This window comes from Daktulosphaira vitifoliae, unplaced genomic scaffold, assembly GCF_025091365.1.
Source record: "Daktulosphaira vitifoliae isolate Bord-2020 unplaced genomic scaffold, ASM2509136v1 Scaffold_4, whole genome shotgun sequence".
Taxonomy (NCBI): Eukaryota; Metazoa; Arthropoda; class Insecta; order Hemiptera; family Phylloxeridae; genus Daktulosphaira; species Daktulosphaira vitifoliae.
Genome location: NW_026099575.1, coordinates 34,917,517 through 34,944,663, shown reverse-complemented (window position 1 = coordinate 34,944,663; position 27,147 = coordinate 34,917,517). Strand labels below are relative to the sequence as shown.

Sequence of the window (27,147 nt, the reverse complement as noted above, 5' to 3'; positions counted from 1 at the left end):
TTAGCTACCAAAATTTTATTTGCCTAAGTTTTTATTTTTTGCAATGTTTATATTAATTAATTGTCGTAGTCATTAACTAAACATGTATTTTTATTTAGATTTAGTTGTAGCCATGAACGAGCACTTCTGCATAATTATGAGTACTGAAAAATAATTATTATTATTTAAAATTAGTTTTTAAATTACACAAACAAAGAAATTTTAAGGAAAATCGATCGATTAATATTAGTAAGTTTAATTATTATAGAACTTGTTTGATAAATTTTTAAATGCCAAATTCATTATCAACTGCAAACATTTTTATTTACTATAATAAAAACGATATTTTTATTGTGATAGATCGGTTAAAACAACACGGATCTAATATCTATTTAATTACTTTTTTGATTGTGGATTATTAATTAATAAATATAAGTCTAATTTGATTATGATTTACCCAATATTTAAATAACAGAGTTATATTATCAATATAATTTAACATTTTTCTTTTAATTCTTGTTCAGCAGGCCATACTAACATTAATTGTAAGTTAACCTAATCTTATTTTCCGTTAAACTTTATTTATTGTATCTTTGACAATAATTATTAATTAATTTTAAGTCAAAAAAGCTAATTTGTCAATTTTTCTTTTAATCTGCAGTCACTAGAAATTCCATAATGATAATCGAATAGCGCGCGTTTTAGTACGTACATCCAGATAGTAAATTATAACAGTGTCTAAACACGATAACTCTTGTTCAACGCTATTTTCCTCATTTTAAATGGCCTTCTGTTGTTTTTACTGAAAAAGTGTATAGTTTACCATTACATTATGGTAGTATGAACTATTTTGTATGGTTGTTACCAAGGTTTCTAGATTATAGATTATGTTATGTAAACCTTATATTGCTGTATCCGAATAAATTAGTGGTAATTACCATATTCCTCTACTGAACTGATTTAATAGTTTTTTAATAATACCTGTTAGAATTAACAACTAAGATAGTTATGAATACTTTATTAAAGTTATCCCAACTATATTATTTTTAACTATTTTCCAAATAAATTTTTTTTTACCGTGTAGAATTAAGATTACTTAATTCCTTTTGTACATAATCATATTTAAGTGTATAAAAATTAAATAGTTAGAAATTATAGAGACAAATAAATTTTATTCTTCAATTAGAGCTAAGAAGGTATCAATTTTATTTTGCTGTGTTTTTTCGTTCCAATTTTTGTGTTCAAGCTTTACCAACTAATAAAAATAATTAATGGAAGGATCATCCTGCATAAGTAACTCATTATAATTTTGTGAGAAATATTCTACCATTGTAACAATAAATTTACTAATATAAATTTAAATATATTCCTTAAGATGTTGGTTATTATATGTCTTACTCAGTATCACTATTTCATTATATTTCCATGTAATTTCATTATTATTTTAGCTTGTGTATTAAAATAAAATAAATATAATCATGAAAGGAAGAACATATGTGACGGATTAGATAATTTAGTAATTCATAGACCGGTCATTCAATTAAACGACCGGTCTAACGTGCTTGGGGTAATGCTTTGCACTGTTTACACTACAATTATGTTGATCATTGAATCTTAATTACTAGTTAAAATTTTTTTTAATATATGCAATATAATTTTATAATTCAAGGGTCATATTAAAGTTTTACGTTATTCTATGTATGCGTGTATGTATTTGTATGTAGTATATTTTTAGTCTAGTATCCATATAATAAAGTATTAAACTAGTAACTAAACAGTATTTTATCTTTTTGATAAAGCATTGTAACAAAGCCTTAACTATTCACAATGTAAATAATTATTGTTTTTTTATCATAAGACGATTCAACACTTCATACATATTCATAATTTTTTTTCCTGTTATAGATTTTTAAAAAGCGATAAAATATTTGTTTTTGCAATTATAATATTTCAAGTGTATATTATCCTATAGATCGATTGTAGATTACAGTGTATTGTGATGGGATCACGTGTAAAGACGTTTTAATGAATAGTCACGCATTTCAGAAATTAACCAATTGACAGCAATGTTATTTTTTAATTTTAACAAAAATTACTATAATATGATTTTTAATAATTAAAAACATCAAATAAAATGGCGTTAAATAATTTGTAGAATAAAATATTATTTACAAAATTCTAATATAATTTCTTTCTGACTGGATCGATAATAATTAGCAAACAAATGGGTTACTTTAAGTTGGTAAGTAGTTTGTTTTAATTTATTTAATATAAACTGAAATTACGATTTTAATTTTCAATTAAGGGCTGTATGTACAGTATCATGTACTATCAAATTTTTTTGACTGCCACAGCTGTTGGATTTTCTGGTGTTATGTTACCTCTTATGCGGTCACCTGAATCTAGTATTCAAGTGAATGACGAAGAGGCTTCGTGGATTGGTATTCAATAAGATTATTTTATAATAATTCGCTGTATATTTTATTAATTATGGTTTAAAATAATTCCAATAATTTTAGCTAGTCTGCTGTATATGTTGACACCTGTTGGTAATCTAGTGTTTGGAGTGATAATGGACAAATATGGTCGTAAAATATGTATGGAACTAGTTTATTTGCCTTTAATAATTAGTTATATTGGAATGTTTATGGCTAAATCGATTGTTCACATTTATATAAGTCGAGCTATTGTTGGATTATCTGTCGGTAAATACTCCATAAATTTAATAAAATTTTGTAAATAATTTTATTTACTTTAAAAAAATAACTAGAAAAATTGTTAATAAAATAATTAATAACTTTAATTTACCAGAAAAATACTGAAGTGTCGAAATTTAACTAATAATAATGTTTAGAAATATTTTAATTAAATAAAAAATTCGTGTTTTATACTTAAGATATATATTTTTTAATAATTCAAATTTTTAGAATTGTTNTTAAATAAAAAATTCGTGTTTTATACTTAAGATATATATTTTTTAATAATTCAAATTTTTAGAATTGTTTGAAATTCATCCCTTATATCCTATAGGAGTGCATATTTATTGAAATAAATTTATATACATAATTAATTAGCTTAAAAAATAGAAAAAATGTAATTAAAAAAATGACTGGTCATTTTCATACTACTATACTATATTACTATACTTCATACTATATCAACTAGATTGATAAGAAGGTAGACCGAAAATAGTCTAATGATAAAAATAGAAGCATCTTTGTCTCACCTCCAATCAGTACTATAATTTGTTAATAACTTCTGAAATACTTGTTCAAAAGTTGTTATCGACCAGTCATTTTTTTAATTACATTATTTTCTACTTTATAAGTTCAAACTATGTATGTTACTATTTGAAAAAATTAAGTTGAATAGTGATTAGGTATAAAGGATAAATAAAAAATTAAGTAACAACTGGTAAATCAATAAATATATTATTCTAAATTATACCAGAAATAATTTTCTTAAAACAACTTGTTTTCAATATGTAATATTTTAATTAAAATAAACAGACATGAAAAATTTTAATGAGAATGTAGTGCCCACATATTTAGGAAACACTGACTTTTATTGTTAATAATAACTTCATTCCTAGAAATATTCTCAAACTACTTTCTTGTACATTCGTGTAGAATCTTTTAATGATAATAATTTTAATATTATCTAATTTAATTTCTCACTTTGCATAATATGCTCTTTGAACTTTTATATTAATTCGTTTTAATTATATTTCAACATAGAAAAATTACAAAAATATTTTAATAATGGGATTTGATTTTTTTACATTAATTTATAACTTAAAGCATTTTCTTAATTAAGTCTTTGTAAAAAATGTAATTAAAAAAAAAAGATATTTTTTTTTAACGTTAAATGTATACATTTTCCATTGCTTATTATTATTATTTTTAAATAAATAAATTATTTTTATTGTTTGAGTTTCATTTTAATATTGGATTATTTTATGCATTTAGGTGGTGGTTCAGCAGCAATGAATGTATACATATGTGAAACAAGTCCACCTACGTATCGCGCTTTTTTCTTATCTTTTCCTGCAGTTTTAACTTCAGTTGGTATGTTATTATGTATTGCGATGGCAAAAATGACGACATGGCAAATATCTTCAGGTATATTAGCAATTTTAAATATTGCTGGTCTTATAATATTGATGATATTTTTACCTGAATCACCTGTTTGGTTAAACCAAAATCGTCGACATGAAGAAGCTACTAATGTTTACAAATGGTTTGGATCTAGTCCAATATTTGTGGAAGTTAAAAAATATTCTGAAACAAATGGAAAATTAAGGATAACTTTTAGAACGTTTTTAAGTCGTTCTGTATGGATACCCACTTTATTGACGTTTTTATTTTTCTTTGTACAAACAAACTCTGGAATTTTTATCATATGGAGTTATTTAACCGACTTTACTAAATATCTAAAAATACCTATCGATCCTTTCAAAATGACTGTCTTAATAGCCATTTGCCGAATGATTACATCGGTGGTGACATCGTTTATTCTTCGTAACATGAAAAGAAAAATTTTAACATTTATTTCAGCTACTGGAATGTCTATTTCATTAGCCTTAGTTGCTATATACTTAAAATTGTACGATATTAATGGAGTTCTTCAGGATGATTCCACTAACCCTTTACCTTGGCTAACTTTTATTTGTCTAGCCGCATTTACGATATTTTCTGCCATTGGATTGGGATATTTGCCATGGTCATTTTGTGCTGAAGTATTTCCACCTCATGTTAATGGAGTTATGACTGGTATAATGTATTCTCTAGCCTATGTCATGTTATTTAGCGGTGTTAAAATATTTCCTGCAGCAGTTAAACAGTTCGGATTTCTTTCTGTTTTATGGGTTTTCTTCGGGTTTTCAGCATTTGCTTCATTATTTGGTATATTTTTAATGCCTGAAACTGTAAACAAAACTAAAGAAGAAATTCTAAATAATTTTACCAAGTCAAAACGAACAAAAAATGAATATCTACAGCAATCTGAAATGTGTTTAAGAAAAGATAACCTTTATTCAATTAGTGAAGAAATAATTATAAAAAATTAGTTTATAGAAGCATAATTCATTAAACTGATTAATAAAATTATTTAAGCAACTTTTTAGTTTTAAATATGACGATCAAAGTGTTTAGTATAATTCTTGACCCAAAAGACGTCACAGGATTTCAACATTTTTATTTATTTTAAAAATGAAGTTATAAAGGTGAAATGAAGTTCAAAATATTCTCAAAATAATCTAGTTTTATTTAGTTTTATTACAACTTATATAAATTCAATATGACCAACGTTATAACATGTACGGTATTCGAATTCCTCCCAAACGTTGCTGATTATATCCTGTATCACAGTATTCACAGCATCTTTAATTCTGGTTTTGAGCTCTTTCAAGTCTGTAGGTAATGGTTGTACATAAACTTTATCATTTAAAAAGTCCCATAAAAAGTAATTACACACTGTGTCTAGTTCCAGGCTTGCACGTAGTGTAAACATTTCTGGTTTACTAGTGAAACTGAGTCGAACATGCTTGATGTTTTCGTCAGAGAAACAAGATCGACCTGAGCGTTTCTTTGCACAAAAATAACCAATTTCTTGAAACGTTTGATGCCAACATAGAATGCTTTAAGAAGTTGGACTTAAGTTCCATAAATTCTTCTCAAATAACGTTGAACAGTTATTACTGATTTGCACTGACTAAAACAGAGCACGTTAAACACTTTCTGTGGCAGAGTCGCCATATCAAACAAACAAACAGCAGTTCAATAATCATTACAGTATTTATCAGCTACATAAAATAAACTTTACTTATTAATCTTTCCATAAATTTATGATTCGTTAAACTGGTATTAACTATTGCTGAGCTATATCAGTTCGTAATAGTATGAAGCTTTAGAAACACACTGTATTCATTTCTAACAATTTAACATTAAAATATTTTTTTTTATTTTTACTTATTAAATCATATATTTAATGCTTAATTATAAAATTATTTTTTTTACCGTTCTTTGTGTTTTTTATAGTTTAAGTATAGCAATTTTTTTTAATAGAAAAATACGATTAATTTTTTAACAAAAATAATGAATTATTTTTTATTAATCAATTTTGATTTTTGTAAGAGAAAAATTATACTTATAATAAAAAAACAACGTATAAAACATATTGTTTATTTACCTGATTATCACATATTGTAAGTGAAAAGTTATTGTAACTCTCCTTAAAGTTATAAAAATTGTATTTATTTATATTTGTTTAAGTTGGTGATATTTATGAAACTAAACTATTTTGAAAGAAATTAAATGAAAACTATCCCTATGAATTTCGTTCATTGAAAATTCTACGAACATTCAAATATCAGTCAAAAAATTTAAGAAGCGTATCTATTTATAAAAATATTACATTCTTTGATTTGTGCAAATCGCCTTTTTTAAACAATATTCTCAAAAACAATTAATATTACAAAAAAAAAAAAAAGAAATACAAATCATTAAATAATATGATAATAGGTAAATAATATCCTAATATTCATTATGGATTATTTTAATTCCAATTAAATAATCTGTACATAAAAAAAAAAACAAAAAAAAACCCAGCACAGTGAGTCGCGGCACAGTGGTGGCGTGGCATAGTTGGATCAAGTATAATGATATCTAAAAGTGATTAAAATCACTATGATAAAATACGCTTCTATGCAAATTATTAGATAGTGTTTAATTTTAAAAAAATGATGGATTATTTCAAAAGCAATATGAGATCTGCTATTTCCTTATTTATATCCTGATAAAGATAAAGTATGTCGAATGAAAAAGGGACATAAATAAAATTTTACATAAAAAAATTGTGTTGATCCATACACTTTTCAATAAGTAATAGCATTATAAAGTTAAAAATGTAAAATAAAAAATCGAGAATTTTCATACAAAAATAGCATTGAAAATGGCTAACGATTTTCACCATAAAGACAAAATAAAGTCCGAAATTTTTTTTTTGTATAAAAAAGTACATTACATTAGCTTTAATTTAAGATGTATATAAAAGTGTCAGACTTTCCAGGACACTTTCAAAAGTTAAGTTGAAAAAGTGTATTTTTTGTGAAAAAGTTGTCATTTTGAATCCCCCCCTGCAGGCAGTTAAACGGTCAGATTTATAAAAGAATATACCAAATGATAGATAAAGACATCATGCATCTATAAAAAAAAATTATATTGATTTGGTCAATTTTAAAAATGTTATGGCAGTTTTAAGTAAAAAAATTTTGAAAATGAGCAATTTTTTTGAAGGTTTCCCCCATTTATGGGGAACGAGGGAAATTTTTTCAATTTTTGAGGTTAATATTTTTGACTAAATACGATTAGTGATCTTTTGACGTATCGTTGAAAGAAATCGGTCCAGTGAGAGTTAAGAAAAAGTGGTAACAGACACAAAAAAAAAATCATGGTAAAATTAATACCTTCTCAGTTTTGCACCGAAGCTAAATATAGTCTCACTTTTATTATGGCTTAGTACAACTCGTTTATTCATTTTTACCAAATGTAACAATGTATATTTATAAGAAAAATAAGTCAATAAATATTATTATTTTCGGATAGTTGATGTTACGAACATTATACTATAAGTTTCTTTAGTCATTAAAATGTTTATTGCATAATTAATACAATTAATTTCTATTTTTTTAATAATCGGCTACATTGTGATATGTTTGTGATGGGCATCTTTTTAAATCGAATCATTGATGGATTTGTTTTAGTTAATAATTGAATTCATCTTTAAATAAATTGTTATGATTTTTTGGTCCAAAATAACGTGACAATATTTATTTTATATTAAAATTTATGTTTAAATTATCTTAAAAATTCAAATTCTTAAATTTAAATTAAAAATTTACCAGTGCATTGGTTTGTAAAGGAGGATTTAACTCACATTAAACGTTCTGAAATTTTTTTCTCTTATTATAAACAATTTAAATAGTGAGTAAAATACTGTCACTAGATACCTTCTTTCGTAGTACAGCTAAATTATAATTCTTAACACAATAAGTTATTACAATTTTAAAGTCTACAGATTGATATTATTCTTAATAAAAAAAATATATAGATAAATATAAACTGATTACTTTCAGTAATCTTAAAATGGATTAAAATGGAAGTAAATTTCAAATTTTTTTTTTTTTTTTTCTGCATTATTCAATCTAATAATTGGTTTGCAGCAACTTCCATGTTTCTCTATCACTAGCCTTCCTTTTCATCTCTTGATATGAACTTACATCGTTGATCTTCTATGATCTGGCTTAGGTATTGCAATCTTCGTCTTCCTCTGTGATTTTTTCCATCGATTATTGCTTCTAAGATTAATAATAGCAACACGGCGTACCTTAATGTATGATCTATTAATTCATTTAGCTTTTTCTGTATACTCTTCCATATTAATTTCCTCTCAGATATCCTTTCTAAAACTTCTTCATTAGTAATTCAATCAGTCCAAATTATTTTTTGCATCCCCCTATAGTACCACATTTCGAATGCCTCTATTCTTCTCATTTCTTCTCTTACAATAGTCCACGTTTCGCATCCATATAACATGATGCTCCAGATGTACGTTTTTGGTATATTCTTTTTAATATTAAGGTCAATGATTTTTGAAGTAAAAAGACTTCTTTTCTTATTAAATGCCATCTTAGCTTGGCATATTATATAGCTCTTTATAATTTCCTTTTTGCATCTTCCATCTGAGCTTATAGTGCTACCCAAATATATGAAATTCTTACTTGTTCTAAAGATACATCGTCTTTAATTTTAATCTTGTTGTTATGTTATTGTCTATACTACATAGTAGGGCTTTCGTCTTCTTTGAGTTTATTTTCATATGTAAATCTTTTCCCATCATCAGTTATAATGTTCCTAAAATAATTTATAGATCTTTTTCATTTTCGCTATTATTGCAATGTCGTCCGCGAATCTGAGTATGTCTATTCTGTGACCATTTACCTTTATTCCTAGCTAAGTCCTCTCTCTTGTAATGTCTATGGCCTCTTGAATGTAAGTATTAAATATGAAAGGTCATAATGTACATCCCTGCCTAACACCTTTCTTTATTTTGGACTCTTTTTGAATATCTCCTATTTTTTATTGCTATTTCATTTTTATCAAATTCATATAGCAGTTTTTTTTATGGTTGCAACTCCAGCTCTTTTCAGCATTTTTAACATTATTATTTTAAAAATCTGAGACTTTGACATGATGCAATCAGTATGTTTATGCATCCATTTATTGTAATAGAATAACATTTAGAGTCTTAGAACCAGAGATATAACAATTTTTGCTAAGATGGCCGTAGTTCCCCTCAGCCACCCCTAAAATAGAAAACTATTTAATAAAGAAAATGACTGATCGAAAAACAACTTTTAGAGCAGTAATTTGGATGTTATTCTCATTTTTATACCCAGGCGAGTTAAGGAATACGGACAGAGAGTGACTAGTGATAAAATAGAAGCACCTACTCTTCACTTTCAATCATAACTTCTGAAATATTAGTCCAAAAATTGTTATCGATCAGTCATTTTCTTAATTAGATTATTTCCTATTTTATAAATTAATTAAATATGTATGTTACCATTTAAAAACATTAAGTTGAAACCTCTACATGTTCTAAGGGATGATCCTAAAAAATAATTATTAGCTGATAAATCAAGAAAGTAGGGATGTAATATATGAGCTAGGACCCTCCGGGATAATCCAAGCAACTTACCCAGCCCTAGGTGTGTAAAATAGAAGGTGTGCGAGTCAGTAGGATATGGTGAAAGGCATATGCCCCACTTCCCATAACATGGTCAAAAGTTAAGAGTATTAGGGAAGGGATCTCTTTTTTTCTTAGCTAGTACAGTTGGTAACACAAGTATGGGGGATTAAGAGTAAATCTATATAAAACTACATAAAATGGGGCATATACTATTGAAAATGTATAGTTTATTAGATATTAATTATTAAATTGTAATTAATAAGTAATTATGAGATAAAAATGATTATGAAAATACATGATAATATCATATAATTTTATATATTATATAAAATGAAGGAAAGGACTATTATACGGGGATATGTATTCTGTGATTTGCTGATCCCCTATGAAAATATATGATATTCTGTATAAATGAGCTTGAAATCGTTGACACAGTGCCATCAAGAACCACCAACTCTAAGAAGACTCTACTGCATAAATAATATGGCTGCAGAACCTGTAAGAAAATAGCGCTACATTTATATAGCACCAACACCGCCAAAAAGATGATTGACAGTTAGTTACACTATTGCATTCAGTGACAGAAAATTATTTCTATTATTTCTATTGTAATGGGTCACGTTACCATTAAAGTATTAAATTATTATAATAAAAAAGAGACAGCGTATCCGCTACTAGCGATTGATAAATTGACAATAAAAAATAATTATTGCAAAATTAGCAATTATCCAAATTATTATTTAAACCTAAAGGTCCTTATGCTTTGTATAATTTATAAGTCTCAGTACTCGGTAGATACTATCCAGCTTATTGTGAAAAAGTCACGTCTTTGTTCTTCCTTTTCACTTACCAATTTTCGTCCTCTACATTTCAGGTTGGAATCTTACAAATATGTCTTGCATTTCATCTAAACTTCATACCTAAATGTTACTTTTATTCAATTTCTATAACAACGGCCTTACAACACCCACAACCGACCCGGAGTGTCAGCTGAGCTTCGTGATAGCTGTACGATCACACGTACGTGAATATCCAGGCAGCAGAATTATAATCATATTCGTATCTACACTACCACTAACTTATTATAGGTTGTTTTATGTTACGACACTACGCTCTTTACAATTATCCAACTACGCTTTTTTTGGTATGAGTACTATTATACATTTTTCGATATCCTCAGTCACTTCAGTTTCGTTGGAATTTATTATTATTTTATTAATTGAAGCGATTATATAATGTATTTAATTCTATAATTTAATATTAATCAAGAAGATGTTTTATTTATATAATTTATCATTAATATTCACAAATTAACATAAAATTATCACAGTATAAATATATATGTTTTATAATCATTAATTGTTTTAAGAATCATAATGAAACAATCATTAATTACAATTTTTTTTCAAAAAATTTTATTTATAGTTATTTTAAACTAAAAATATGAATACTTAGTGGCATAAAATTTATCTTCAAAAAATATGAAATTACCATATTTATTTAAATTTAACTTTGAAGTGATTCCAAACAAATAAAATATATACATATATATATACATTGTATATTATACAAATTCAAATAGCACCTCATGATCATAATGAACCGGGTTTTTTTATTTACACAATGACTAGATTGACCCGCCATTTGTCCAAAACATGAAGATTGATATCATTCCAAGTATAATTCGAGATTTTGTTTGTGCACCCAGTGAATTGGAGTAGAAAAGAATAGAGGAATATTGTGTTAAATTGGCAACGGTTTCTTTGCACTTTTAGGTTGGCATTTAAAGTTGTCTAGGATTTCCTCTAGAGACTTGCCAGTAGTTTCGGGTAGGATGAAAGCTCCAAACAATGCGGTTGCCAAACAAAAACCAGTAAAAATTGTCCAGACCCATTCAATGCCCATCATGGCTACCAAAGATGGATACACTTTAATACTAAAAAACATGAGCTCATAACCAATCGAGTACAGTAATCCAGTCATGGTACCCTTGACTGACATGGGGAATATTTCACCACAAATGCTCCATGGTAGTGGCAACACGGCAAACATGGCAAAGAATACATACAACACAAATGCGTAAATAAGAAGTCCGGAATAGGGAGGGTCGACCATGTCAGTGAACACGTGTAAGTAAATGAGAATAGTTGACAACATCAAGCACATACCCGAGCCTGATAAGATTGTGAGTGTTTTTTTTGGTACAGATTGTAGCATTAAGTTGAAGATACTGCCTGCCGTTCGAGCGCCGGATAAGAATACGTTAGCTGTCATACCGTCAACAGGCACGCGGCAGTCCTTGAGTACATCCACTGAATAGAACAAAACCACGTAAAATCCAGATCCTTGTTGGCACACGAAAAATGCCAATGACACCAGCAACGGTTTCCACACTGCAGATCTAGTTAATCGTTTCCAGAATGGTTTGTTTACATTTTTCTGCTCTTCTACGGGTATAATTGGTTCTTCTTCGTGTGGAAAAGGCAATTTGAAACCGAACCAATCTTCAGAAAGTTGAGCTTCTTTGTCCAAACCGCGAGATTTTAAGTAAGCTGATGTTTCTGGTATGGCGAATGGCATGATGAGACCAATTACACTCAGAATGCTAAAGATACCGGCGATCATCTGCCAATGGAAGAATATGCCAAGTATTGCTGCCAAAGTCATACCCAAACCGACATAAAAAGAAAATAGTGATGAAAACAATGGACGCCATTTAGTAGGGCTTGTTTCAGCTATGTAAGCATATATCGGACCTCCTGTGCCTGAAAAATAAAAAACGAAATTATTACATCAAAAAAATTTTTTTTTATTAAAATTATCATTATTTTGCAAAGAGAGTTTAATTTTATATTATTCCGCTTATTTTCATCAACCTGATAAGTTCGAAAGACTGATAATTGTATATGATTATGAAAAATAATTTTGCTTCATTAAAACTTTTCTATAATTAATTATTTCTGTATTATTTCATGTCTATGAACTCATATATTTATAGATTTATATTAATTATTAAATTATTTTTTATTTTTTCCATTTAACAGCTGAACAGGTCATAAAAAATATTTCTATAGAATTTTCATCCAAAATAAAAATAGATTTTGTGGTGTATAAAAATGTAGTATTTTATCATTTTCATTTTCTTCAATATTTTTATAAAGAATTTTTAATTTTGAAGGAATATTATTGTAATATCATTAATTATGTCAGAAATGATTTACTATCTTAATTTTAACTAAACAGTTAAATAGTATAATATTATACTTATAAACCATACAACTTGTAATCGGGATATAAATAAGGAAATAGGAGTTCATATATATTTTGTAATGATTTAATTTTCCCTTCTAAAAATGAAAGATTATCTTTATATTTGTATCGAAGGGTTTTTTATGAAAATGTTTATTACTGTTAGATTTCATCTATACTTGTCCTCACTGTGATGAGTTTATTANCTCATATATTTATAGATTTATATTAATTATTAAATTATTTTTTATTTTTTCCATTTAACAGCTGAACAGGTCATAAAAAATATTTCTATAGAATTTTCATCCAAAATAAAAATAGATTTTGTGGTGTATAAAAATGTAGTATTTTATCATTTTCATTTTCTTCAATATTTTTATAAAGAATTTTTAATTTTGAAGGAATATTATTGTAATATCATTAATTATGTCAGAAATGATTTACTATCTTAATTTTAACTAAACAGTTAAATAGTATAATATTATACTTATAAACCATACAACTTGTAATCGGGATATAAATAAGGAAATAGGAGTTCATATATATTTTGTAATGATTTAATTTTCCCTTCTAAAAATGAAAGATTATCTTTATATTTGTATCGAAGGGTTTTTTATGAAAATGTTTATTACTGTTAGATTTCATCTATACTTGTCCTCACTGTGATGAGTTTATTATATATGTACGTACATGTATAGTGTATGTACACAACTTTTACGTGTAAAAGTTTATTGATGAAAAAAAAAAAATTAAGATTTAAGCACACTTTATTTTTATCATAATCCACAGATAAAAATTATGTTTAATCCTCTCACAAACTTACAAAAATTATAGTATTATATTAAAAAAGTAATAGTTAACAACTATTTAACATTTTTTTTTTAGTCCATCCTCCAATTAAATGTATAAATGAGGACTCAAAAAACTAAAACTTACTATGTACCAAAAAATAAAAAATTGAATTAGTCCCAGAAAAGTGCCTAAGGAGGGAAAAGGGGGATATAAAAGGAAGAATGTAATATTTTAAATGAAAAATAAACAAAAAAAATGTATAAATAAATAAAGGGAATAGTAAGATGTAATTTTTTTCGATGAGTAGAAAAAAATAAGTATAAGTTATTTGAAGGCTTAATATATTTATTAGAAGTTTCTTCAAATTTTAAAAAATGATGAATTACTCAAAAAATTTTTTTTTTGGTGCATAGAACGTTATTGATTTTATATATTATAATTGTAATCTCTCACTTAACTTTCGAAAATCGCTCCCAAAAATTAAACATTTAATATATTTCTTTTACAAAGTAAAACTGGTCGAATGGCGCCCATCTAAAGAAAATTCTTAATAAAAAGTATACCAAAAAAAATTATACATTTATAGAAACATAAACTTATCCATTACTAATATCCGTATTAATTATTCATTAAAAATTGAGCGATTTAGTAAATTTAATTTTTAGTAAAATTAATTTGGGTGATATTAGAAATGTTCTAGTATTCCTGTCTATGGGTATAAAGAATGAAGCTCAAAATCTTAAAACTAATTATAGCCTAAAAAAATGGAAAAATTATTTTTATATAAATAAAACTATAATGATACATAGATAGTTTAACTAGATTTTATTTATCCTCTTGTTTTCTAATACTTTACTATCATTAATGTTTTTATTTGACAAAAATATAATTGTTTAAACTACAGAGAAATATATAATCATTATTTATTTCTAGTAATATATTTTATAATAAAATTTTCATTCAAGTCTGTATATACATTTTGAAATGAAGTCTACATTTGTATCAATGGTAACCGGAAAAAAAAAATAAATTTACTCACCGAGAGACAAACCTGCGAGAATTCTAGCAGCGTATATTGCTGTCAATGAATTTGCAAAGCAAAGAACGGTCATGCTAAGGATCAACGGTATGTATGAAAACTGTAAAGCGTTTTTTCTGCCTATCGTATCGGTGAGATATCCGATAATCAGAGAACCTATAGGACAAGGCAATGTAGTCAGACTAGCTGAAATGAAAAAATAAGATCATGTGATAAAATGAAATTATCATAAAGATAAAAATAAGTAGTATTTGAAATAAGAAAAAAGTAATTTCTGTCATGAAATTTGTAAAAAAAAAAAAATTACTTATAAATGCTAAATTTAATTGTACATACCTATCCACGAAGCTTCATCACTGTTTATTTTTATGGGCGACTGAGGATACCGGAGTTGTGCCAAAAGTATAGCTGAAAATCCAATGGCTCCACCAACGACGACTTGTTGGTAAGCCATAACGCTGCTAGTGAAAAACTGAAAAAATAAATAATAACTATAAAAATAACACGAACAATTATTAAATAATAATTAACAAAAATGTTTTAACTACAAGATACAATCAATATAAATTGATTAGAGAAATAATAAATAAACGCACCACTTTCATAAAAATACAAAAAGTCTTGTTGAAAAACATTTTTTGTGACACGTGTATAGACTTGTCACAATGAAGCTACCGTAAAATAAATTTGCTTATCGATAGTGGACATCCCTTTTTAATAGTAAAATTCACGATAAGAATTAATCTGTCAAGCTATAATTGTTATTTTTTAATAATAATAATAACTACTGTAATAAATGTCTTATCATAAACCTTGCGTTAAAGGTAATCAAGAACGTATGTATAAGTCGAGATTAACAGTTCCATTCATGTAATTTTTATAGATATATTTTTTTTCAACTACTTTCAGGGGAATTAACATTTGCGACAAACGACGAATTTTAACACCATTATGCGTATAAAGTTAAAAAAATAATAACCATAGATTTCTAGTTTGACGTACTTCTACGATTCATAAATCTGATTACTATCAGTATAGAAGTCAATAAATTTATGTGTCGCAAACGAGCAACTATATTTGAGTATTAATTGACGGGTAAATAATTTTATTTTAAAGTTAAACGGAAATATTAAGTTCCATCATAAATTTTACGAAATAAATCTAATTTTAGAATGTTATATTTCCGTTTCTTTAAATTATTGCAACGATTTAGAGTTATTTTAATATTGACATTTTTGTAAACACTAATATATATGCACATATACGGAGTGATTTTTTTATCATAACCCACTCTATTACTTACAGAATAATAATAATTAAAAATTTTTTTTTTATTATTATCTTTAGTTACATATTATTCTTGAATTATTAACTATGTAATACTTTTTAAGTTCATCCCTTATGCCTGGTAAGGGTGTCAACTTTGTTTTTTTAAATGGTAACACATATTTTTAATTTAATAAAATGTTTGAGTTTTTAATTCAATAATAAATGGCATTTNTATTTTTAATTTAATAAAATGTTTGAGTTTTTAATTCAATAGTAAATGGCATTTGAATTTTTAATAAAACTTAATTTGTTTATTAGATATAATCATTTAAAGTTTCAAATTTTTGAGTTAATATATAGGTATAATACACAAGGGATTACAAATACAGGTAGCTAATTGATTTTTTATGACATCGATATTAGCAGGTACACAGCATTGTTATTATCAATGATAGTAAGGTACATTGTTGTGAGTTTATAAATACACTAACTGACAATATAAAAAGTATATCTATTGATAGTCATAATTGATAATTAATAATCCGTGACTGTGATAGCAATATCATAAAAAACCAATTAGCTACCTGTATTTGTAATCCCTTGTGTATTATACCTATATATTAACTCAAAAATTTGAAACTTTAAATGTTTATATCTAATAAACAAATTAAGTTTTATTAAAAATTCAAATGCCATTTACTATTGAATTAAAAACTCAAACATTTTATTAAATTAAAAATATGTGTTACCATTTAAAAAAACAAAGTTGACACCCTTTCCAGGCATAAGGGATGAACTTAAAAAGTATTACATAGTTAATAATTCAAGAATAATGTGTAACTAAAGATTATAATAAAAAAAAATNAGTTAATAATTCAAGAATAATGTGTAACTAAAGATAATAATAAAAAAAAAATTTTTAATTATTATTATTCTGTAAGTAATAGAGTGGGTTATGATAAAAAAATCACTCTGTATATAAATTTGTTCATATGAACCATTATATCATGTTTTGTACGTGTAACTTCTAATAATAAAATAAATGCTAGAAACTAGTTTTCCTGCATCAAATATTTTAATTTAAAAAATATAAATTTTGACGGGAATTTTATTCCTGTGTAAAAAAATTTCACTTTTTAAGAAATTAAATTTATTTTTGTTGAATGTGTTGCTAAATGTAGTTGATTTTGAAAAATACTGAATTAATTATTTTTTCCTAATTACATTGCAAAGAAGAGCNTGCTAGAAACTAGTTTTCCTGCATCAAATATTTTAATTTAAAAAATATAAATTTTGACGGGAATTTTATTCCTGTGTAAAAAATTTTCACTTTTTAAGAAATTAAATTTATTTTTGTTGAATGTGTTGCTAAATGTAGTTGATTTTGAAAAATACTGAATTAATCATTTTTTCCTAATTACATTGCAAAGAAGAGCTTAATAATAGTTGACTACATCACAACATAGCACATACCCGAGCCTAATTAGATTGAGAGTTTTTTTTTGGTACAGACTGTAGCAACAAGTTGAAGATACTGGCTGTCGTTCAAGCGCCGGACAAGAATACGTTAGCTTTCATACCGTCAACATGCACACGGCAGTCCTTGAGTACATCCACTGAATAGAACAAAACCACGTAAAATCCAGATCCTTGTTGGCACACGAAAAATGCCAATGACACCAGCAACGGTTTTCACTCTGCAGATCTAGTTAATCGTTTCCAGAATGGTTTGTTTACATTTTTCTGTCCTTCTACGTGTACAATTGGTTCTTCTTCGTGTGGAATAGGCAATTTGAAACCGAACCAATCTTCAGACAGTTGAGCTTCTTGGTCCAAACTGCGAGATATCTAATAATCTGGTGTTTCTGGTATAACGAATGGATATGAAAATCCTATGCATATTAATAAGTTTATTTTATATTCTTTAATTAATTTATTTTAAAGTTTTTTAAGTCATGAAATATAAACACCTTATAAAATTGTATAATAGTTGATTTATTGTTTCATAAAATTGTTCGTGTACCGCATACTGTAAAATTAAATTTTCTACAAAGTATTTATTATTAACCTATAGTTTGAAAACACTGGACAATAAGATTATAATCGCTTCAGATGGACTTGTAATGAAAAATTATCGCTAAAACAGTCCATAGTGTATATTATACAACTATAGTAGACTCTTGCTATGTCAAATATTAAAAGGAACAGAAATAAGTTTGGGAAATAAAAAATTTCGACTTATTGAGGTTTATTATCATTTCAAAAATATATAAAGTAAGTTCTAGAAGATTTTTAAATAGTTCGATATAACGAAAAATTTCACATAGCAACGTATGATGTAAAATGTATTCACTACATCTCATTTTAAAATGGTCAAAATTACTTAAAGATTTTGCAACGTGTGTTGTATAGAAACTCAATGATTTTTCCATTATATCTTAAAAAGATGAACATACATATTTAACTAGTTAAAAAAATAATCTAATTAGAAGAATGAGTGTTTAATAGCATCTGTTGACTTGTTATTTTAGAAGTTAAAAGAATATTTTATACTTAGGCAGGAGGTGTGGTGCGCTCAAAAAATGAATAATGATAAAATACTTTCAATTATGTGCCTCATTTCCTGACAATATTTTAAAATGCTAATAACTGTAGAATTAAGTGTTAAAAGTTATTATCGACCAGTAATTTTCTTAATTGGATGATTCTTTATAATTTAATCTATTAAAATATGTATGTTGACATTGAAAATTATGTTTATATTTATAAATTGAGAAATATCTGAAACTAAAAACATCAAAAATTATTGATTTTCTATAATAATAGTTTTTAATAATTGGGAGAAAAAGTTTTCCACTTCTAAAAAAAACCAAAAAGTATTTCATAATTACATAATTTTGTAATTTAAAGTTATTTTTAACTAGTGTTTAAACTGAGGTAAGAGTCCAATATAAAATAATTAAATTTTATAGTTATGAAATAATGATTAATGAATATCAAGTCTTAGACCATTTTTACATATTTTTTAGTCAAAAATCATGGGGATAAAATTAAATACATTGTATAAATATTAATATATTTTCATACTCTTATATTATATTGCACTCTTTAAGAATACTATTACTATTTTAAGTTTATATAACAATTTTTTATGACTTTAATTTTTATTGGTTGGGTATCAAAAATATTATTATAAATAATATTGAGTAATAACATAACAATAAAACTAGTTTTATTTTTACCATGGAATTTAAGAAAAATGTTGATTTGGGGTAAAAGTCCAACGTAACTCAAAAATAATATATTTTACATTAATTTTAGAATAAATCAGGCTTATACATTATTTTATTGAATTTGAATAATTAATCAAATAATTTTTACTTCAAGTTTTTTATAATTGTTTTATATTGTATTATTCATCAAATAAAGTTCAAATTTCACTAATATTATTTAGTTTTATATTTTTTGATAGTTAGTCTTGCTAAAAAAAATATAAATTCTTTATAATTACCATATACTACGTTATATGCGGGAAGAAAAAAGTGCGCACTTTTACCTCAGATTACTCTTTTTATTATAAAAGCCAATGTTTGATAGGTACTCAACACAAGATGTAAAAAAATCAAATAAAATCAATTGAAAATGTTTAACTTTTAAAATGTTCTTACTTCAATGCAAGCGGTGAATGCAGACAAGAATAAAAGAAAAAAACAATTACAAAAGGTTAAACACATAAACACTTAACTTAAAAAAACAATAATTGCTTTACCAGCATGGTAATTATTATAAATTGGATTAAATTGGTTAACTTTGTACAAACGTATCGATTTTGTTTATTTAAATAATATTTTATTCTAGTAATTCCTTATTTTTTTCTAATTCCCTACTTAGTTCATTTACTCATTATATTTAACTTTAAACCAAATAAATCTGTGAAATTTAATTTTACTTTCGTGATGTTGGAAAAAATATTGAAAATATACTTCGATTTTTTGTGAATTTTTAATATAATATAAACATCTTGCACTTATTGAAGATTATAAAGTAAAGAAGGAATGAGCAGAAGTAACAGTTTTTGTGCCCATTTAAATTAAATTTAACCAAATTATATAAATTCAAAAGCATCGAATATAAAAAATGTCATTTTAATTTACCTGATTACTTCAATCTTAAAAACATTTTAAGGACGAGATCAAACACATTAAAGTTATGTGAATGTTATTTATGCAAGTTTATAAGAAATAAAGCGCCATATTTTTATAAAAAAAAAAAATAAATAATTTGAAGAACTACAAAAAAACCATTAAAAGAAGATGTATAAAATGATAAAGTGTTATGAAAAAAGGTGTCATAAATGTAACTTATTACACAAAATATAAAGTTAGAATGTATTGTTCTTAATAAAAGTTAAAAAAAGGGAAAAACTAATTGTGGCATTATTTGCAAAAAAATTAGTTACGATGAAGATAAATAGTACCGTAAGTACTAATAACAAATATGTTTCATTAAGTCAAAATCATGGTAAACCATTAAGTATTTCCGTTAACAACATCGGTGTTCATAAAATATTAAATTATAATCAATTAATAATATCTGCTGATTCTGTGGCAAACATTTTAAATAAGTATAATTTAAGTTATAAAACCACAGTAGTTATTGCTGCAAGTTTACGGGAAGAAAAGAATAATAGATGGCATAAAAGATGATCATATTTTATACCAGAGTTTCTCAAACTGTGGTCCGCGGACCCCCAGGGTTCCGCGAGCACATATCAGGGTTAGGTCTTTAAAACTGTAGGTCTTTAGATGGGGGTCCGTGATTCATTTGACTTTGAGAACCTCTGTTTTATACTATCGCCACGATTCCGATTCAATAGAAATGACTTAATTCATTGTAATATGATGCTGCGGATTGAAGTAGATGAAATCACTCAGTTCACCTGTTGGCATATAACAAAGATATCCAGTGGCGTATTTTGAATGATTTCTCGGGTGGTGTCCAACTTTTAATGAACCTCACAAACGAAAATTATAGAAATGTTTACTGACGTAAAAAAACTTACTATTTTTCTATTTACTATTTTAGGAATTGAAAAATAATTTGAAATTTGAAATTTTGGTACTGTTGTATCTTAAAAGAAACAACCTTCTTAGTGTCTTAACTTAAAGTAATAAAAGTTTAATAATAACTCAAATGTATTTATTATAGATATAATTAAACAATGCAAAACATACAAAATAAATATACACTAAAAACACAATAAAACAATACACAAAATGAAAACTTAATGTCATAAACGTACCGCGCGAAAAGAGATTACCTTCGGTGCTCCTGAGATCTTCTCTCCTCTATNTACCTTCGGTGCTCCTGAGGTCCTCTCTCCTCTACGATTCATTCCATTTCGTCTTATATACTAAAATATTTTGTTTTTCTTCTTTTTGCAAAATTAATAATACTATCGTTTTCAAAAATGTTTATAAATATTTAATTCCTGGTCTAGTAATAATAGATCAGGAAATTACAATTAAACAAAACATTACAAAAATGATTTACTTCCACCTTTACAAATGATAAACTATATTACAGTATACAGACTGATTTTTTTATCATAACCCACTCATTTACTTGTAGAATAAATATAATTTAAACATTATTTTTGGTTTTCTTTAGTTTCACATTATTCTTAAATTATTAACTATTTAAAACTTTTTATGTTCATCCCTCATGCCTTGTAAGGGTGTCAACTTTGTCTTTTTGTCTTTTAAATGGGAACACATATTTTGAATATAATAAAATGTTTGGATTTTGAATTAAATAGTAAATGGCATTTGAATTTTTAATATTACTTTATTAGTTTATTAGATATAAACATTTAAAGTTTCAAATTTTTGAGTTAATATACATGTATAATACACATGATGATATGATTACAAATACAGGCAGTGGCGTATTTTGGGGGGTGTCCTCCATGTCTAGACACCCCCGAATTAAAAAAAAAAGATGCATAATATATTAGTATTACCTTTTTTTTATAATATACTATAAAATAAATGGTATTTTAAATAAATTACAAAAATGAAGTTAATTTGATATGATTCGACGACACGTTATGAGATTTTTCTACATTTTATCAGGGATATCTAGAAATTATTTGAATTTCACTGGGTCATAAAGATAACAAAAATACCCGCAGGGAAAATATAATAACAACGGAAATATTTTGAACTTGTAGCTTCTTTTGAAATCTATTTTATATAGTTTATCAGTTTAGAGAATTATACATTTGAATAATACTATTATTTGACATTCATTTTTTTGTCGACCGTCGAGCATACAGCTATAACGTGCCATAAAGTAAGTGCTAAGTACCTACCTATTTATTCAAATAAAATAAATAATTAAAATATGAACCAATCATAGGAATTTTATTAGAAATTACGAATAAATGTGTAATAAACTATTATACAATTTTAATTTGATTTAAATATTTTAAAATAATATTTTTATTTTTATTATATCTTAACTAAGTTATTACGCGTTACAAAAAAAAGTAAACTAGTACGAAACTAGTAATTTTTACTTGTTTCCTTTTACCCGTGCTGTCCATTTATACATTATACTAGCAATATAGTCTTTGAAACTGAGCCTCCCCTTAAAAAATACATATCAACTACTAATATGATTAATAAACTATTAGAATAAGAGTAAGTAATTATATTAAAATATAATATTTTGCCACTGAATAGAAAAATTCGTGTTTTGTCAATATTGCAATCTACGTTATCTATAAATAGTTCCTTGGGCGAGTTTTACAGATATCCGGCAGTCATTACGACGATGGCAGTTAGAGTAAAAATGCCGCACTGCCGCCCGAGTGTTTCAATCATATTATGTAATATTATGACTGGGTGTAGCTGAGGGGGCCAGGGCAAATTGCTTTTATTCATTTAGTATTCAACCAATTAAAATTTTTTTTCTCTAAGTTACTTATACTTGTATGTAACTCTACAAAATGGTTCTTTAAGAATTTTTCGAAAAAATAAAAAATTAAACGTTTTTGAATTTTGTTTAACTATTATAGTTTGCGATAATTAAGGAAAAAAGTGTTGTAAAATTACCAAAAATGGCACATAAAAAGCAAGGATCAATTACTTCCTTTTTTAAGTTAACACCTACTACCTCAGAATTTAATTGAACTCATAACAACGATACTCTTACGAATAAACGAGCATCTTCGCCAGTTAACTCGATTGACTCTGCTAAAATTTGTCGCACTTTAAGTTTAGATACAAAAGACTCAAATAATATTTCTTTTACTGAGGACACAAACTATAGTAATAATTATGATATTGAATTTTATATTAACCGTAAGTTATCGAACGAAGATATCTTAATTGTTATGACGAAAATTTGGATGCCAAATATATCATTCAAATTCCCACAAAAACTATATACAGTTCAAAATAAACCAAAATACTTAAAGTTCCAGTATTCATGGCTATTAAGATTCCCTTGGTTGGTATACTCGATAAAAGAAAATGGTGCATTTTGTCGACCTATAAGGTAGTTAACCCTAAAGTTATTTTCGATTTGTTAAAGTCGTTAAAATTAATTCAAATCTCCTGTTATTTTCTTTTATCAGAATTATTATGTCATTAATTCAATTATTAATTAAATTGTTAAACTATATTATATATTCAACTTAATAAATTTTTATGTTGATTATAATCGCATGGCATGATGTTTTTTGTTAATAACTAAATGGAAATAGCAATTTCATATGGGCAAAATGTTTAATAGCTGCAAGAGAATAAATCCAAACGTTAATATTTTATTTCATACAGATTAAATTTTATATACATAAATATTCTGTTAACCGATATCAAATTTATTCCACTTGAACTTTCATAAAAAATCTCTATCATTTGTAAACTATTGTAATAAATAAACAAACAAATACAAAAGGTTTTTCTTCAAAATATCTTTAAAATATATATATATATATATATATTTTTTTTTTTTTGTAATTCTCTGTATTATTCTTAAAATACTGTATTCTTTGACCAATAATACAATTAAAATAAATAAGTATTGTTTATACTAAATTCTCTGTAAATTCTTAAAATATTTTATTCTTTGACCAATAATACAATTAAAATAAATAAGTATTGTTTATACTAAATTTATTTATAATTGGCTTATACATTTTTTTAATGAATTTTTACAATTAAGTTTCCTTGACAATTAGATGTAAATGTTGATTTTATCGACATTTCAGTTCACTTCGTTTTTTCCCGTGAAAAATAAACTATCGTCTTGTGTAATTATTAAGATTTATTTAATTAGTTATTGATATGGCAAGTGAAAAAAATATTTTTGGTCAAACAAATGAATCAAACTTACATAAGGTCATACGCAGAGTTGAAGAAATATGGAATCGTCGTTTCATGCATTCCAATTGTGTTTTAAATAATACAAATAAAGGACAAATATCAAAAAAGTCAACTAAAGATGGAAGAATTATCTGTAAACACTATTAAGATTAATAATTAAACTAACTATTTCGAATAGAGAAAAAGTTTTTTAATATAAAATATAAGAAAAATTAATAATAAGTTCTCTTATTCATATATAACAATAATTCAGTCGCTTTACTTTAATTTAACTATTTTAATATTAAAAACCTTTTTCGAAATTGATTATTTAATTAATAATTATTAAAATTATATTCAATTTGCAGCAATTATTAATAAAAATATTTATCCTATAAAAAATTCCATTATTCCAAAAAAACGCACGTATCGAAAAACGAATAAAAATGATAAAATTATTCCAGAAAAATTGGTAACTATAATTATATTAATATATTTATTCGATTTAGCTATGTTATTGGGGTTTGTCTGATTCAAAAATATAAAATAAACTATCAACCCCCTTAATATAAATGCGGTAACATAATGTTTAATATTATTCTGCTATTTTTTCTATTAGATTTTTATGGGAAATTCAATTTTTATCGAAGATAATAATATAATATTAAGTATAGTTTATTTGTTTATTTAAATATCTCTTTGGTTACCTAGAATATGATGCAGCAAAGAGAATTCGGAACACTTTTTCAGAATGAAAAATCTGAAAAATATAAAAATGAAATTTTAAATTCAACAGAAAAAAAAAATATAGCAATTTCAAAAGACAATCCGCTATTAATATCAGCTGATTTGTTAGAAAAGGTATATTTTATTATGCTTTATTTCAATAAAAAGATTTTAGGGTATACCCTAAACCATTTTTTGGACTTAAAGCAGATTTCTTAAATAAATTTATCATATAATTAAATATATTTTTATGATCTGTTAAGAGTTTTCATAAGAAAAATTTGGAACGCAAATCCGAAATAAAAAAACAACTTTTTGAGATATCTTCTAATACTACTGCTCGACCAAATTTAAAAAGAAATTCATCCGAAGAAGATGAAAAAGTCATAAAAAGTATACAACTTTTAAAATATAATTCATTTTTAAAAAATATGAAGTTTTGATTTTTGAAACAAATATGTAATATTTTTAAACATAAATTATTTTAGAGCCAAAAGTTAGTTCTAATCCTTTGACCTTAAATACGCCGAATGACGTAAATTTACTTGCTCTGTCCACTATTGAAGTAATAAAAGTACCAGAGAAAGAAAAAGGTAATTAGTTATTTAATCTATTTATTTTATGTAAAATTAAATAAAAAAAGATTATTTATTAAACATAATTAATTATAATAATACGAGTTAAATTAATATAACTTCTGCAGAGGCGTGTCATTAAGGGGGTCCATGGACGTTTTAAACAAAAGTAATTATACGTGTTTAATTTCATATTCCAAAACCTTAAATAAACCTAAATAATAGTAAACTGTTCAACAAAGTCTTTTATTAATTTTATGAAAAATGTTTAAATATGGTTACACTTGCAGAAGTAATGCAAGATCAGAACACAAAATCTCTTGATCAGTATAATGCACCTTCATTTAAATCGCCCACATCATGGTATACTTCAGACACAATTAATGAGTACATTAAAATGATAGTAAAACGGTCAGAAGGTGAAGTTTATGCAGTTGTCACTGATTTTATTGTAGCGTATCTTCGAGGAGGTTATCCAGCTGTAAGAAGATGGATAAAAAAAGATATTCACACAATAAAATTACTTTTTGTGCCCATGAATGTATATGAGAGTCATTGGATATTGACAGTGGTTAATATACCTGAAAAGACTGTGACATCATATGATAGTCTTAAGTCGTATGAGGGTCCCTATCCAATGGTATTAAAAAATTTCTTAATTGAATGGGAGATGGACAAAAAAGGAAAAGCTTCTACATGGACATTACAAATAGGCGAGACATCTCGCCAAACCAATGGACATGATTGTGGGCCATTTACTGTTGAGCTGGCAGAAAAAATGTCTCGAGGAGATACAACACCAATAAATGCAAATTTTATGCCTTTTATAAGATTAAGACACAAAAATGAAATTATTGCTGGCGAGCTATTCAATTAATATTTTTATGAATGAAATTTTATTTTTGTATTTTATATCAATTTTCTTAATATTCACTATAAATTGAAATTTTTATTTGTATACCACCAAACATTTTTTTACTTTTTCTATGTTTAATTGTTGTTTTGTTATTTTATTTTAATCTTATTTTTCTTTGTAACATTTCATTTAAGAAATTCAAATTTAATATAAATTTATCTTAACTGAAATAATTTAATGTTCTTGTTATGTGAATATACAAATATTATAATATACAGTTATGGATACAATTAAGTTAAAAAGTCAGCCAATTATAAATTTTTAAATTAACAAGCGTATCTACTATCTTAACAACTTAATTTTAATTTTACTAAATGACGATTCATAAAGAATTTCATAACTTTTGTTTATTTTTTAAATACTATTTTAATTATAAAAAATTCTTTTCTGTATTTTTTATAAATGCGGTATATTCAATAGGGGTCACTAAACTTATTTGTTTATAATTCTTTAAACTGATAAACTATAAAATAAATTTAA

General features: G+C 25.6%; 3 protein-coding genes across 8 annotated transcripts; 2 read left to right on the top strand and 1 right to left on the bottom strand.

Moving 5' to 3' along the window:
* On the top strand, nucleotides 1-5,997 carry LOC126906170 (facilitated trehalose transporter Tret1-like). 4 transcript variants are annotated; one of them, XM_050686507.1, is made up of 5 exons: nucleotides 1-228; nucleotides 1,952-2,221; nucleotides 2,285-2,420; nucleotides 2,499-2,684; nucleotides 3,948-5,997. In XM_050686507.1, the coding sequence occupies exons 2-5, from the start codon at nucleotides 2,204-2,206 to the stop codon at nucleotides 5,045-5,047; spliced, it is 1,440 nt and encodes a 479-aa protein (XP_050542464.1). In that variant the 5' UTR covers nucleotides 1-228; nucleotides 1,952-2,203; the 3' UTR covers nucleotides 5,048-5,997. The 4 variants fall into 4 exon arrangements, 2 of the variants coding, with proteins under 2 accessions (XP_050542464.1, XP_050542463.1); XR_007704200.1 differs by lacking the exon at nucleotides 1-228 and having other exon boundaries at nucleotides 1,885-2,221; nucleotides 3,948-5,392; nucleotides 5,464-5,997; XR_007704199.1 differs by lacking the exon at nucleotides 1-228 and having other exon boundaries at nucleotides 1,885-2,221; nucleotides 3,948-5,396; nucleotides 5,464-5,997.
* A 4,985-nt stretch (nucleotides 5,998-10,982) lies between these two features.
* LOC126906172 (facilitated trehalose transporter Tret1-like) lies at nucleotides 10,983-17,909 on the bottom strand. 2 transcript variants are annotated; one of them, XM_050686509.1, is made up of 4 exons: nucleotides 17,552-17,909; nucleotides 15,146-15,281; nucleotides 14,810-14,995; nucleotides 10,983-12,494 (listed from the first exon to the last, which is right to left on the bottom strand). In XM_050686509.1, the coding sequence occupies exons 2-4, from the start codon at nucleotides 15,261-15,263 to the stop codon at nucleotides 11,473-11,475; spliced, it is 1,326 nt and encodes a 441-aa protein (XP_050542466.1). In that variant the 5' UTR covers nucleotides 15,264-15,281; nucleotides 17,552-17,909; the 3' UTR covers nucleotides 10,983-11,472. The 2 variants fall into 2 exon arrangements, with proteins under 2 accessions (XP_050542466.1, XP_050542465.1); XM_050686508.1 differs by lacking the exon at nucleotides 17,552-17,909 and adding an exon at nucleotides 15,406-15,515.
* A 6,523-nt stretch (nucleotides 17,910-24,432) lies between these two features.
* LOC126906173 (sentrin-specific protease 1-like) lies at nucleotides 24,433-26,926 on the top strand. Of its 2 annotated transcripts, XM_050686510.1 has the most exons (6): nucleotides 24,433-24,604; nucleotides 24,819-24,922; nucleotides 25,162-25,311; nucleotides 25,440-25,569; nucleotides 25,665-25,769; nucleotides 26,042-26,926. In XM_050686510.1, the coding sequence occupies exons 1-6, from the start codon at nucleotides 24,433-24,435 to the stop codon at nucleotides 26,626-26,628; spliced, it is 1,248 nt and encodes a 415-aa protein (XP_050542467.1). In that variant the 3' UTR covers nucleotides 26,629-26,926. The 2 variants fall into 2 exon arrangements, with proteins under 2 accessions (XP_050542467.1, XP_050542469.1); XM_050686512.1 differs by lacking the exon at nucleotides 24,819-24,922 and having other exon boundaries at nucleotides 24,452-24,604.
* Nucleotides 26,927-27,147: the final 221 nt, after the last annotated feature.

Bases quoted from the DNA above. Each gene is read 5' to 3' on its own strand.
- LOC126906170 (XM_050686507.1), top strand. The intron at 2,421-2,498 runs GTATTCAATAAG...CAATAATTTTAG, and splicing joins CGAAGAGGCTTCGTGGATTG to CTAGTCTGCTGTATATGTTG. The intron at 2,685-3,947 runs GTAAATACTCCA...TTATGCATTTAG, and splicing joins TATTGTTGGATTATCTGTCG to GTGGTGGTTCAGCAGCAATG.
- LOC126906172 (XM_050686508.1), bottom strand. From the start codon at position 15,444: ATGTTTTTCAACAAGACTTTTTGTATTTTTATGAAAGTG. The intron at 14,996-15,145 runs GTATGTACAATT...TTTTCATTTCAG, and splicing joins TGATGAAGCTTCGTGGATAG to CTAGTCTGACTACATTGCCT. The intron at 12,495-14,809 runs GTGAGTAAATTT...TTTATTTTTCAG, and splicing joins TCTCGCAGGTTTGTCTCTCG to GCACAGGAGGTCCGATATAT.
- LOC126906173 (XM_050686510.1), top strand. From the start codon at position 24,433: ATGGCAAGTGAAAAAAATATTTTTGGTCAAACAAATGAATCAAACTTA. The intron at 25,570-25,664 runs GTATACAACTTT...AAATTATTTTAG, and splicing joins AGATGAAAAAGTCATAAAAA to AGCCAAAAGTTAGTTCTAAT. The intron at 25,770-26,041 runs GTAATTAGTTAT...TTACACTTGCAG, and splicing joins AGTACCAGAGAAAGAAAAAG to AAGTAATGCAAGATCAGAAC.